The sequence below is a fragment of the Balearica regulorum genome, chromosome 12, assembly GCF_011004875.1.
Source record: "Balearica regulorum gibbericeps isolate bBalReg1 chromosome 12, bBalReg1.pri, whole genome shotgun sequence".
Classification (NCBI taxonomy): Eukaryota; Metazoa; Chordata; class Aves; order Gruiformes; family Gruidae; genus Balearica; species Balearica regulorum.
In genome coordinates, this window is record NC_046195.1 from 19,776,042 (window position 1) to 19,788,855 (window position 12,814).

The window sequence follows — 12,814 nt, forward strand, 5'->3', positions numbered from 1 at the left end:
ACTGGAAGCAAGCAGCTCTTGCTATTGGTAATAATGTTCACTGGCAATAATAAAGTAATAGCCAAATCCATCAGGAGATAGAATTCCTGAGCACCTGCCACTCCCAGTCAGTGGGAGTTACAGGGACATACTACCTTCTGACCTGCACTCTTCTGCTTGGCTCTTCAGCAGCCTGACCTGTCTTCCCTTTCTAATTAAGGAATAAAAGGAACTGCCTCCTCCTGATGTAGTGTCTTCCAAAATGAAAGAGTTGGATGCACTCATCGCATCAGCCACAAAACAACAGAGCATCCTACAGATCTGGGGGATGTTTCTACTCCCAGTAATCCAACAAAAACAATATACCCAACAAGACCTTCCCAACTCAGCTCCCCTCTGTCCAATAGCATCATACTTTATTTGGTAGTATGTTGCTGTTTTCTACTAGATTAACTCTAGTAAAACACTAGTAGAATATACAGCATCTATTCAAGGGGTTCAGGAAGAAGCAGATAAACAGACATGAACAGGCAGTCAGAGAAACGGACAAGATATAGCTCTCTAGGCTGATTATGTTCTACTTCAGTTACTGTTTGGGTAGGGAATGCAGAATTACTGACAGTAATCTTTTACTTAACTGACCTGTGTAGTAGTGTTTCAGTGTTACAGGCCTCTTGGCTCATTTAAACAGGATAGTGTTTTCATCATGCAAGATGAAGAAAAACAATGACAGTCACTCCCTCCGGTCTCCCACAAACAGTTACCTAGCACTTGTTCATATGCCTTTCTTTTCCTGCTTCACTCCATGTTGGTGGCTTCATCCTTGTGTCCCTTCTACCTCCCCAAATGCTGAGGCCAAGACTTTGGGCATCATTTATATCAGATTCTGCAAAAGAATCTGAAGGGAAAGATCCCTGTAACCCCAGGTCCCAAGCCCTGTATAATGTGGGCTCTAGCACTGCCTGGGATTTCCAATAAGCAGTATAATTCAAGTCCACCCTGACACATGCCTGAAACAGTGACTGTGCGAGATCTCCTGGTAGAAACTTCACAGCCATCTTCCACTGTATTTGTGCCAAGGGAATCTACTCACTAATGGAACTGAAGAAATCAAAGCCCATTTATACTATTGCGACCCTTTTACATGACAAGAGGGGACTGGAGAGGGGGTGGAGATCTCATTCTGATGTTCTGTTTAAGCCAGTGGTTTTCTCTTCAATCCCACTGTTCGACAACAGTCTGAAGCCTAGACAAGAACACATGGCAGTACAACTCCAAGGTGTGCATGTGCAAATTGGATGATGACACACTGCCTTACAATCATTTGGAGGCAATGCATGCAAATACTCACAGAAATTACAGAGAGGAAAAACCAAATCAAACAGTGAAGCAACTGGTTTAAAAATATTGATAGTCCCACAGGCTCAAAAGTCAGCTGGCAGGAGTAGAGATTCCAGTTTAAAAAAAAAAAAAAAATACCAAGACCAAATATATATAAAATAAAATATAAATCCCTTAGCCAATATTTTTGGACAGTGAATAAACCAGCTGCAGAAGAAGTGGGCCGATGCCAGGAATTTGAAGCAAAAGAAGATCACGTGTACATCCCCAGCCAAGAATGTATATGAGCAAGAGAATTTTAAAATCAGTGTGCAATCTTAGAGGGAGCATTTCCTGTAATTTAAGGAACGATGATGAATGGATTTAGGTTTGGTCAGCACTGTGGTTAAAGAGACTTTTTGTAGCTGACAGCAAAGAAACCAGCTCAGTCCCTTGTTCAGGAAAATGAGCTGGTAAAAATCAAGCCTGGACATTATAGACATGCAATTGCAGTTCAGTGTTATTTAAGGAGAGGAATAAACAAAAATATCCCTTTCACATGAATACAGCTCAGCAGCAGTCAGTGTATGCCTATGCATCATACAGACGTGTCTTCAAAGTGACTACGTTGCTAGCCAAAATTTCAGCCCTATTTAAAAAGAAAAGTTTCCTGTGCTTTGTCTGTGGAAAAAAACTTAAAATATGAATAAAGTTAGAGATACGCAACTTGGAGGGCTCCTCTCAAGATTGTGAGCACCCTCATTCATCTCAGAAGTTACAATGCGCACAAATAGGGGTGGTCAGTGAAATGGCCACCGGGGGAACCTATTCAGGCCTCCCATAAGAAGAAAAGACTTCCAGATGTGCCTCAATTGAGGTGAGGGATGAAGGATGGCACATGGGAGATAACATCACTTACATTTCTTCCTGAATCGGAAAAAAATGCAAGCCCAAGCAGAAAGCATAGGGTTATTTGTAGTCACTGTGCAGGAGCTCAAGAGCACCCACTGCACTCTGTGTGCGGGAAAGATTTCCTTTCCATATGCAGTACATCCTGATGTACAGAATATCTCAAGGTGCTTTACCAACACAGCTATATGACACTATGACCACCGTCAGCCCAGAGCCAGCACTCCCTGTAAAACTGATCTCTAAGACATATTGGCTCAGTTTGGTCTGTAGATCTAGATCAACCGTCCTCATTCACTGCAGTGCTAGACAGGAAACACACAATCATTTTTTCTGCAAAACTACACATCTTTAATTAAATTATATCTATGTTTGAACAATTGCAATGGGCTACTTCCAATGGCAACGCTTCAAGCGGTTTCCACAGAACCGACTGAGTCACTCCAGGATTTTGACCTGGTCCTTGCTGGAGTGAACAAATCTCTCATGTCCTCTCCGCAGCTCTGCTACCCATTTCTTCCCTGCACTCTTGCAGCAAGGATTGTCTAAGTGCTACATGCAAAAAGAAACATGATGTGAAGACTTACGGGGGATTGTCGCATTTCCGCTGTCTGAATCGCACTCCTGTGCCACACGTCCGGCTGCACATGCTCCACTGACTCCACATGCTCCAGTCTCCATCAACATGCTCAGGGATGGGAGTTTTACTGACACACTCCCCAGCTCGGCACCACTGAAATGCAAAAAGAAGCCCCGATCTTGCAAACATTCCTGCAATGGTGGACTTAAAAGGATATCTGAGAGATTACAACGAGCCCATGTTTATGCTTCTAGAGATTCAAGGCCTCAGTGAGATTGAGGTGGGAGGAGGAGAAAGGGAGGAGGTGAAACACAGAAATTCAAGTGTCACCCTCAATGAACCCCTGAAGGGAGTTCTGTCATTAAAAAAAAATGACAGAATTGAGCCCCTTGATTTATAAAGCAGATAATTATCTAAGTACTAAGACTTAAAGCCACCCTCTTCACAGAAACCGAGTCCAAGAAATTATACCTCAAAGCTATGTCTTCATCAGCAGTATTCACAGTATGTACAAAATAATTGAGGTATTTTGGACCTAACTTGGCTAAAGCCCCAAACAACCTTTGATCCTATTAGGTTGCGTGACCAAGCAGTAAACTTGGCCTATTCTACTGCTCTGTCCAGGATATGATACAGGAAGCACTGCTAAGGAGTCTTACGAAAGAATCACCAGGACTCTGTGGTTAGAAAAACACATATCTAAAAATCTTTTGTCTCAGTTTCCTTGTCATGCTTTCCAGGAGCCAGCTTTTCTTGTCGTTGTTTATCTTTATTTGCAAGCAACGATAAGGTCTCTAATCCTTGCTTTTAGTGACAAACTTTTAAATTTTACTCTTTCTTACCTCCCCAACCATGAAACATACAAAAATATCGGAATCCAAAACCAGTTGGCAGTTACCAAACCAGTCAAGTTCTTTTGTAGCCTAACAAGTTATCAGCCACACTGGGAGAATCAACCACATATAGGTTTATGAACCACACACTACCTATCACAGCCCATCTCGGAGGTTAAACACGTTCACTTAAGTCAACTTCTCAGCACAGTAGGTCAGCTGGGAGGCAGCAGCTCAGCCTCAGTAACTCCCACCCTTACGGCATTGAAGCCAGTTACCAGAATGATGTTTTTCACTGGAGGGAGATCCACCAATGTGCGAGTTTATTTTGTGTTTCTTGCAATGATTTTCTACATTGACCTGGATTCTGGGAAGTCCATATATGCCTTAGTCATCTGAGTATGTATATACATAACAGTAACCACAAATGATACTTCAAAAATAATAGAACATCACTGAATTTGACCATTTCGAGCTACTTTTAGAAACTATAAAGTTTTTAAGTAGCCTCTTTTTCTTTCCCCATCTTTCTCCACTCCCCAAATGTCAGCCTAAATGCTCTCCACACTCTCTACCTCAAATATAGCCAAGAACACTACTACCTTAGCTTACGCTGAAAAAACAGCTCACTCATGAAGCACCACTGACAGCAATGAACAGAAGCGACAGGAGTGAGCTACCACCTAACATGACTCACAGGGAACTCAGTCTCTGCACTTAGCAGTGAGACATGGGGTTTCCCTGCAGTGTTTGTGCCTACACCACAAGAACTTGACTACTGAGGTCTCCAGAGGCTACTGGAATCCATGTAACACAAAATCAGAAAGACTTAAGCAAATCTGGCTGTTAATTGAGCAGTTTCTGTAACAGAATCAGTAAAAAAAGATATGACTTTATGGTAAATACTGAACATCTTGGAAATACTATTCCACAGACAATGCTGGCAAAAAGAAACTGACTGCTACTGAGCATTTTGATTACCTTGTCTGCGCCACATTCAGTGCCATCCAGAGGGGGGTCCAACTTTGTTTTACAGGACGTATCTCCTTCCACCAGGCACCAGAGCCCAGCACACATCAAATGCTGTAATCACAAAGCAACGAGGTGCAGTTATTACTTTTGGAGATGTCAGCTATCATTATGGGATACACTGCAAAGCTCAGGCAGTCTTTCTCAAGTGAATCCAGAGGCATCTAGTTGGTTTGCGAGCAATTATTTTTCAAGGATAGATTGGCATTAAGTGGTGGGGCTGGGAACATAAAAGAGATTGATGGATGCCATTGTAAGGAATAAAACCCACCCAAAACAAGAAGTGCATTATTTAAATAGGTTTCTTTTCACAAGAATAAATCTAGTCTATTAAAAAAGAATCATATATCAGAGGCCAAGATGGGTGCTTTAGAACCATGCCACATGCTTAGATGTCCAAGCTGCTTAATTACCTGTATTTTTTTAAAAGATACTCCAGTAACTAAGCATGATGAAATGCAATCAGTCCTGCTGGATCTGGTGGTAGCTCTAATTAGCCAGCAACGCCCCTTGAGAGAAGATGATCTTAAGGCAGAATGAGAAAAGGAAAGGATTTTGTGGTGTGCCATGCAGCAGAGAAGGAGCTTGGTGACAAGCAGGGGCAAAGTTAGTAAAGGTCTGGTGGTGAGTAGTAGCTGCTAGAGGCCAACGTGCTAGAGAGGGTGAAAAAAGAAATGTGAGGGTAAGAGCAGCAAGAAGTACAGCACATCTCGCTACCAGACTTGAAACACATTCTGGTATCATTACTCAACATTGCTGCTCTGCTCAGCCGTGTGTTGCAGGAATATTAATGCTGACCACACTTGCGTGATCTGTCAGATCAATAACATTTTCAGAATTTGAGAAAAAGAACCAGGAAAAGGGGCCTTTACATCGTTAACATTTTCCACAGCATCCACCGTGCTTTGCATTCCATGAAAGTGGATGATTTCAACACAGTGCTACAGATCCGAGTACCAAAAAAAGAAAGAGAAGAGTTACATTTCTTTCCACTATTGTTCACGTTTCAATGTAATGGTAAAAAGATGAGAAGCCTGACTCAAGTGCCAGCTGGTCTTGTCAAGATTTATTGCACCTCATTAAATAGTTGAGTCAACACGCTTCAACCTTATGGTTCTTTCACAATGTAATGTAAGAGACTGTGGGTGCATGTGTGTTTTGTGTACATGCATGTTGGTGTGTCTATATAAAATAGATCTGTATGGCAGAGGGTGCAGACGAGATAAATCCCAATACCAAGAGTGATGATGTAGAACACACTGAAACAAAATAGTTATCACAGCAGTATCTGCATCCTGTTTTATTTCTACATTTCTTTCTGGAAAGAGGATTTTGCGCTATTTAAACCAAAAGAACATTCACAAAAACTAGAAGCAGATGGCACAATTCAGCAACAGCTGTATCAACCGCAACACAAAACGTCATCATCAAACAAAGAAACAACAGCAAATACATCAGGGAAGCCTAAATCAATGAATTTTCAAGACATTTTCCCTGAACTAATAGAGCATATGGGAAAATATCAGACTTTAGTAATTTTGACTAAACGACTGTGACAAATTAGTGGTTTACCCACAGCTCTGACAGCACTTAAGCACCAATTAGCCATAAGGACATCACATACTGTTTTACAGATAGGTATACTGAGGCAGAAGAATTGTCAAGCCAGAGATTTCAGAGCTTACTGAGAAATTAATTGTTCCACACCCCAACTCCCAGATTCTCAAAACCTCACGTTCCTTGGAGAGGACTAAAATCAAAAAGTACATCAATTAACTGTCCACAAGTGTTATAGAAAGAACACTGATCTAGGCAATAAATCATTTAAACTGAAAAAGCTTTTCCCCAAATGCCAAACTTACAGCTCTGAGAGGATGCTTGTTTTCCTAGTTGTAAAGCTAGAAGTTGTTACTGTTAAGCCAAGGTCAGGAATTAATTGACAATCCGGACTGTCTCTTCTCCCTGGATTATTGTGGACAGTGATCTTGTGAAAGTACTATCAGCAATGCCTTCTTTCAAATTGTGGTTGGGGAATACTAATATGTAAAATGAAGGGAAGCTTCAGAGATGAAGGGTGCAGATAGCATGTATTTCCACTTTTCTAGGCTTCAGCCACTCTGACACATAACCACAAAGCTTCAGAGCAGAATCTGATGATAAATCCTCCAGTCTGATCTCTTGAATGACCCAGACAGAAATTTTGCCCTGTGGTTCCAGAAGGAAACTCTCTGCTTCTGCTTTCTGTCAGAAAGGCATCCTGGCTGAAGATGTAATGGAATTCACTACATCCCTAAAGAAGTTGTCTTAGACACATATGAGCATCATTGCTAAATAGCTTGGCATTTTGCAAGGCTGGTATTTGTTAAGCTTCAGCCTCAAGCCCCTGGATCACAAGCTGCATGTAAATTAGTCAGGGTTAAATTCCCATCTTTGATGTAAAACTGGGAGGAGGAAGGGGGGTGGAGGTGGAAACAGAAAATCATAAAAATGAAGCAACTTTTTGTAAAATTTTGGTTTCCAGCCAGAATTCCTCCATAGCCAACAAGAAGGGGGAAGGTGATAAACCCAGCTAATGTGCCCAGGTATGAGCCATGGCCTGGGGGAAGCAATGGGCACCGATAACCTCAAACAGGTGTGTCTGTACCAGCAGAACTACAGCCCTTGGATACAGCTGGTGCAAATATTCACACACACGTGTGTGTGTGTATATATATATGTACCTGTTTGTGCATATATATACATGTATACACACACACCTATATTTATAGGAGACAAATAAAGGAAAAATCTCTCTTAGCACCACCAGCCTTTCTGAAAATTCCCATCTTTGAGGTATGGAAAACACAGGATTTTTATAGTATCCCTGTGTTTGATTCTGAACACTAAATGCAAAGCATATTTCAGGAAACAATTACAGACAAATCTGGTAAGTGCGCTTCAGCTCTGTGTTCTAGTGCCATACCACTACAAAGCTCAAACACTCATTAGCGCAGTCCCCTGTATTTAATACAGCATTCAGATACCCCAGCGAAGATTAAACCATCAGCTTTGGTATTGTATGTTCCCAAGATGTTTTATCATGTTAATAGCTCATTTCAAAAGAGATCATATATCCTCCTCAGCTCCAATAGAAACCCAAATAAAAATCCCCATTAAACAGTCCTATAGCTAACCAGTTGTGGTGACTGACTTTTTAATAGTTAAATAGTCAGCTTTGTGGGGAAGTATCAAAGTGAGAAATGGCAGGACTTGAAAGGAAGTTGCTTGTGTATGAGTGGCAGTTCAGAGCTTACACTGATATAGAAGAAGCCATCAAAAGAGCTGTATTACTGCTAATTGTAAATTCAGCAACCAGTTTGTAGAAGGCAGGTCTCTGCCTGCAAAGTCTTCCCTACAGCATTCAAAAAGTGCCACTAAGGATTTTCCAATGATAGATATTTTTCACTGGAAAAATATTGATTTGTTGAAACTGTCTGTGGGGAAAGGTCATCTTTGGATCAGCTCCCAGCTTGAAATATTTCCAAGAGCAAAATAAAATAAAAAAAATTGAGATGGTTGTTGAAAAGTAATATTTCAATTAAAATTTAATTATTTTTTTAAATTGAAATACTTGTTCAACTGAAACCTTAAGGAATTTACACAGACAGAAAATTAAAAAAAAAATCAAAATAAAAATGAAATTTTTATAAAGGTCCAAATTTTAGACTCTCGAAAACTCCTGGAAGATAGGAAAACTTGTCTGCACATCTGTTAGAAACCAGTCCTGAGAGAGGTCACAGTCCGGAAACTCTCAAGCTTGGAGATATCTGCTCGGCAGGGGAATGACGCTTCTGATTACAGGTATTATAATGGCATCTATTTGAGAAAGGGGCCTTACTGTGCCAGGTGTTTTCTCTTCCTCAAAGAACTTGCAATCTAAACAGACTCCTGGGAGCTTGGAGATAATGGAAGCTTTATCCCTCTGTTATAGGTGGGAAGATGAGGAACAGAAAAGGATTACATGTCTTGCTGAAAGTCTGCTGGGAAACAAGCAAAAACACTGCTCAGAGCTCTGCAGTCCTCTGCTCGGTGTCACAGCCACAGGCTCACACTGCCTGCTCTGGCTAAACTTCAGGGTAAAACCAGAAACAACTCCTGGGATACTCCCAGGAACATGTCTGGCTGTGGGCCTTCCCACCTTTCACAGCTTTTCATACTTTTTCACAACGCATACTGTTTCTGAAGACAGTGTTTACCTTACATGTAACTCCATCCCACACATGTGCCAGCACAGACTCACAGCGTGTGAAGCGCTACGACCACTCACATGTGGCTCTAGGGAAGTAATCTATTTTAGGTTCTTTAACTCAGTGCTGCAGCTGGAAATGAGGAGAAGCCAGAATTAATTCAGCCAGTTCTTTGCCCACAGGCAGTAAGTCTAGAGTCTGCTAGTTTCTGGGTTAGCTATTGCATCACCACTGTTACTAAATTCAGCATGATTCTGCCCAATGACCTCATATGGTCTCAGTGAGAAGAAAGAACTCGCAGTACTCCCCCAAAGCCCCAAATTATTACCTACAAGGGGGAGCTTCCAAATCTCCAAAGCCTAAAGAACATCCAATGAATAAAGATGTCCTTCCCATCAGGGAACAATGCTACAGAAGCTAGTTCTTTCCCTACACATTCACTCCCTCACCTTGGGTTCATCCAAAAAAAGAAACACTTATTTCTCCTGAGAATAAATCTGTTCCTGCTGCCGACTGCCCACTGGAAAGAGGAACCTCTTATTTCTAGCAGCATAATTAAACCACCACGAAACCAATTTTGCTGTCAAACCGAGGGGATTATGAAGAAGGACTTAAGAAGAGTAAATATCCTTAGGGAAGAGACCACATAACACACAGGCATGCTTATAAATAGGCTGACTTTCAATGAAGTATCAGATCTCTTTTCTTTTGCCAAGGTTTTGGCTTGGCATATAGCTAACCATAAGACAAAATTTGCTTATAAACAGAAACCTAATTAACACCTATTAAGTACAATAAACACACAATTTACACATGCTTTCCGGTTCAAAACACTATGTATATGTTCTTGAAGCCTCACAGTGTGCTTCTGAGGGGGAATTCTTTACACAAGGTGAGAAAAACAACGCTCCCAATTGCTACGCTGTTGCTGCCTTTAATTTTGAGTGCATATGCAACTGACAATCTACAATGGATCACAAGGGAGGAGGGCACTGTTGTCTGTCACTGCTATTAGGTGGAACTTGTTGTTGAAAACTAGATGAAAGGAGCCATGGGCTGCCCCAGACAAGGTAACTGTGAAGCTTGGATACACGTTTCAGTGGCCAACTGCTGACCTTTCTCTAGAGCTGGTATTCCAAGGAACAAGTGGTAGGTCCAACAGTGCAAGTATCTGTCTATCTGTCCAAATGACAGACCCGATTCAAACGTCAAGGGAAGGCTTGATAAAGAATCACAAGGACTAGCCTAGAACATTCAGGCAATGGTCAATATCCTCTAACTTTGCATTTTAACAAAACTGGGCAACAATCCCACAAATTCATAATGTGTAATTTTATTTGTTAATGACAAAGTAGAATGGGTCTTTTTACTGTTGGACTGAAAACATCTCAGACTGTATTATAAAAAACAATCATATAATCTTCTTAGATGCAACTAGAAAAGGTTTCTTAAAAAACATTTCCCTGTTTTCACTACGTAGTAATCATCTTGTTTATTTAGAAAAAGAAGCTCTGTGTTCAGCTCTGGGGCCCCCAACATAAGGAAGACATGGAGCTGTTGGAACAAGTCCAGAGGAGGCCACGAAGGTGATCCGAGGGCTGGAGCACCTCTCCTATGAGGACAGGCTGAGAGAGTTGGGGTTGTTCTGCCTGGAGAAGAGAAGGCTCCAGGGAGACCTTACAGCAACCTTCCAGTACCTAAAGGGGGTACAAGAAAGCTGAAGAGGGACTGTTTACAAGGGCATGGAGTGACAGGACAAGGGGGAATGGCCTTAAGCTGAAAGACAGTAGATTTAGATTAGATATAAGGAAAAAATTCTTCCCTGTGAGGGTAATGAGGCACTGGCGCAGGCTGCCCAGAGAAGTTGTGGATGCCCCATCCCTTCCATCCCTGGAAGTGTTTAAGGCCAGGCTGGATGGGGCTTTGGGCAACCTGGTCTAGTGGAGGGTGTCCCTGCCCATGGCAGGGGGTTGGAACTAGATGAGCTTTAAGGTCCTTTCCAACTCAAACCATTCTATGATTCTATGATACAGAAACAGACATGCATGTTGTTATACTTTTTGGATGAACAGGACCAAATAACCTGCCTGCTTGGAGCCAACAAACAAATTTAGAGTTGATTCCCCTTTATATTAGTTTTTTCATCAATGTAACTCCATTAACTCAATGAATGGCCTCTTCATCAAAACTTATGTGAGTGGAAAGTTACCAACATCAGACATAAGTGTATAAAATCAACAAGATTGTTTTAACTCTTGAGGAAATGGCCCTTGACAGTTAAAGAACTCTTAAGGAAATAGTCCTTGAAAGTTTAACTGCTTTCCGGTGCTACTTTTTTCCTTGTGCAACAGTACAAAAAATTCAACATAGTCATTTCCGAGATTTGTTAATGTTCTGTATCAGAGAAAACAAAACCCAGCAAACATGACAGGGGTCACGCTGGGTTTGGTTCTTTGAGCTAGATGGCTTGATATGCATCACTCCAACTACCAACACATGGATCCCATATGAAATGTACCTATATATTTTTATATATATATATATGGAGTGATACCAAGAGCTTTTTGATCTACAATTAAAACATAAGAATGTTTCCCCTTCATCTTTCAGGGAGAAAGACAAAATATCTGTCAGCTTCCAAAACAGTAACTTACCATGACACACTGCTCACCACAGACAGATTTGGATGTCTAAGGTCTGAATGAAATTAACTGGTTATAATCTTCAGTCAAATAGTCTTTCCAACAGCAGATGAAAGCTGAGGGATTAGAAAAATCCAGAGCTCTCATGTTTGGACAATGTTAGCAAAAGGAAAACCAAGCTATTCAAGAGCTGCCCAAAACACACTTACAGACAGGAAGATGAGCCCTGACCTCTCTAGAGCGGATGCAGCAGGGATCTTTTGCCAAGTGTGCCATCATCTTTCATAGTAAAACACTCCTAGGGGTCTATGAATGGCTCTGCAGGATAGATGGTAAGAGACAGAGAAACGTAAAAATTCTTCTTTTGAGAGCGGTTTGGCCTACTGCAAGATCTTCATCCTTTCCTCTGAAGAAGTTACACTGGAATTAATTACATTTACAGTGGAAATGTGCAATGCAGTATCCGGAAATTGTTCCAGTCTAGGGGAGATACAAGAAACCAGTATTTTGAGAAGTGAAGAGTGGTTTGAGATGCCTGACTGGAAATACCTCAAGGAGGGCAACCTTTCAAAGCTGGTAGAAGCTCAGGACTTCTGGAAAACCACACAGTTTCCCTGAGACTCAAAATCGGATGCTAAAAAATGAATGCATTCAAACCTATTTCTTCATTTGAAAACTTGGGACATGATTGAACCTCCTGAACGTGCATCAGTATGAAAGAAAAACTGACAAAAGCAGCAATGGCAAAGACACTGCACAGAAATGCAAATATGAAGGGCTAGTAATGAAGACGGTCACAAGGAGTTCAATAAACAAGAATGGATCCTGCCAGTGGAAGAGTCTCATACTGCCAGAGAAGGCACAAGTGAGTAGAAACACTTTTTTTCAACTGTACATTGGGAAGCAAACAATGAAACAGAAAAACACTGTCTCTAGTTTTAGCAATTTCTAGTGCTCTCAAGCAAACTAAACGCCTTCTGCACCGTTTAAAGCGTTTCTTTGCAAAGCACTAGTTCTATTTCATTTTTTCCTATATCCGGAATTAAAATAATAGTCAAAAGAAAGAGATTGGAAAGATAGTATTAATGAGACCACAAACTAATTTTTATGGCAAAGCAACCTATGCTAAATACTAATCTTTTCAGTGCCCGTAGGGCATTCATGAAAGTCGCTCCTGTGGGTCTATGATTCATAGACACATAGAAAGTCAAGTAGAAGAAGATAAGCTTTATCCACCTTCCTACCAACACAGAATTCTTTCTTGCTGTACGTGCTCTTCAGCTTTGCTGAGCCCTA

At 41.2% G+C, this 12,814-nt stretch overlaps 1 protein-coding gene across 3 annotated transcripts in view; it reads right to left on the reverse strand.

Moving 5' to 3' along the window:
• The window catches only part of ADAMTS17 (ADAM metallopeptidase with thrombospondin type 1 motif 17), a 196,179-nt gene that overhangs the window by 79,559 nt on the left and 103,806 nt on the right, over nucleotides 1-12,814 (reverse strand). For all 3 annotated transcript variants that reach the window (XM_075763921.1, XM_075763924.1, XM_075763923.1), the window contains exons 11-12: nucleotides 4,603-4,704; nucleotides 2,796-2,941 (exon numbers count right to left, since the gene is read on the reverse strand). In XM_075763921.1, the coding sequence (XP_075620036.1) occupies nucleotides 2,796-2,941; nucleotides 4,603-4,704 (248 nt within the window). The remainder of the gene's footprint in view (nucleotides 1-2,795; nucleotides 2,942-4,602; nucleotides 4,705-12,814) is intronic.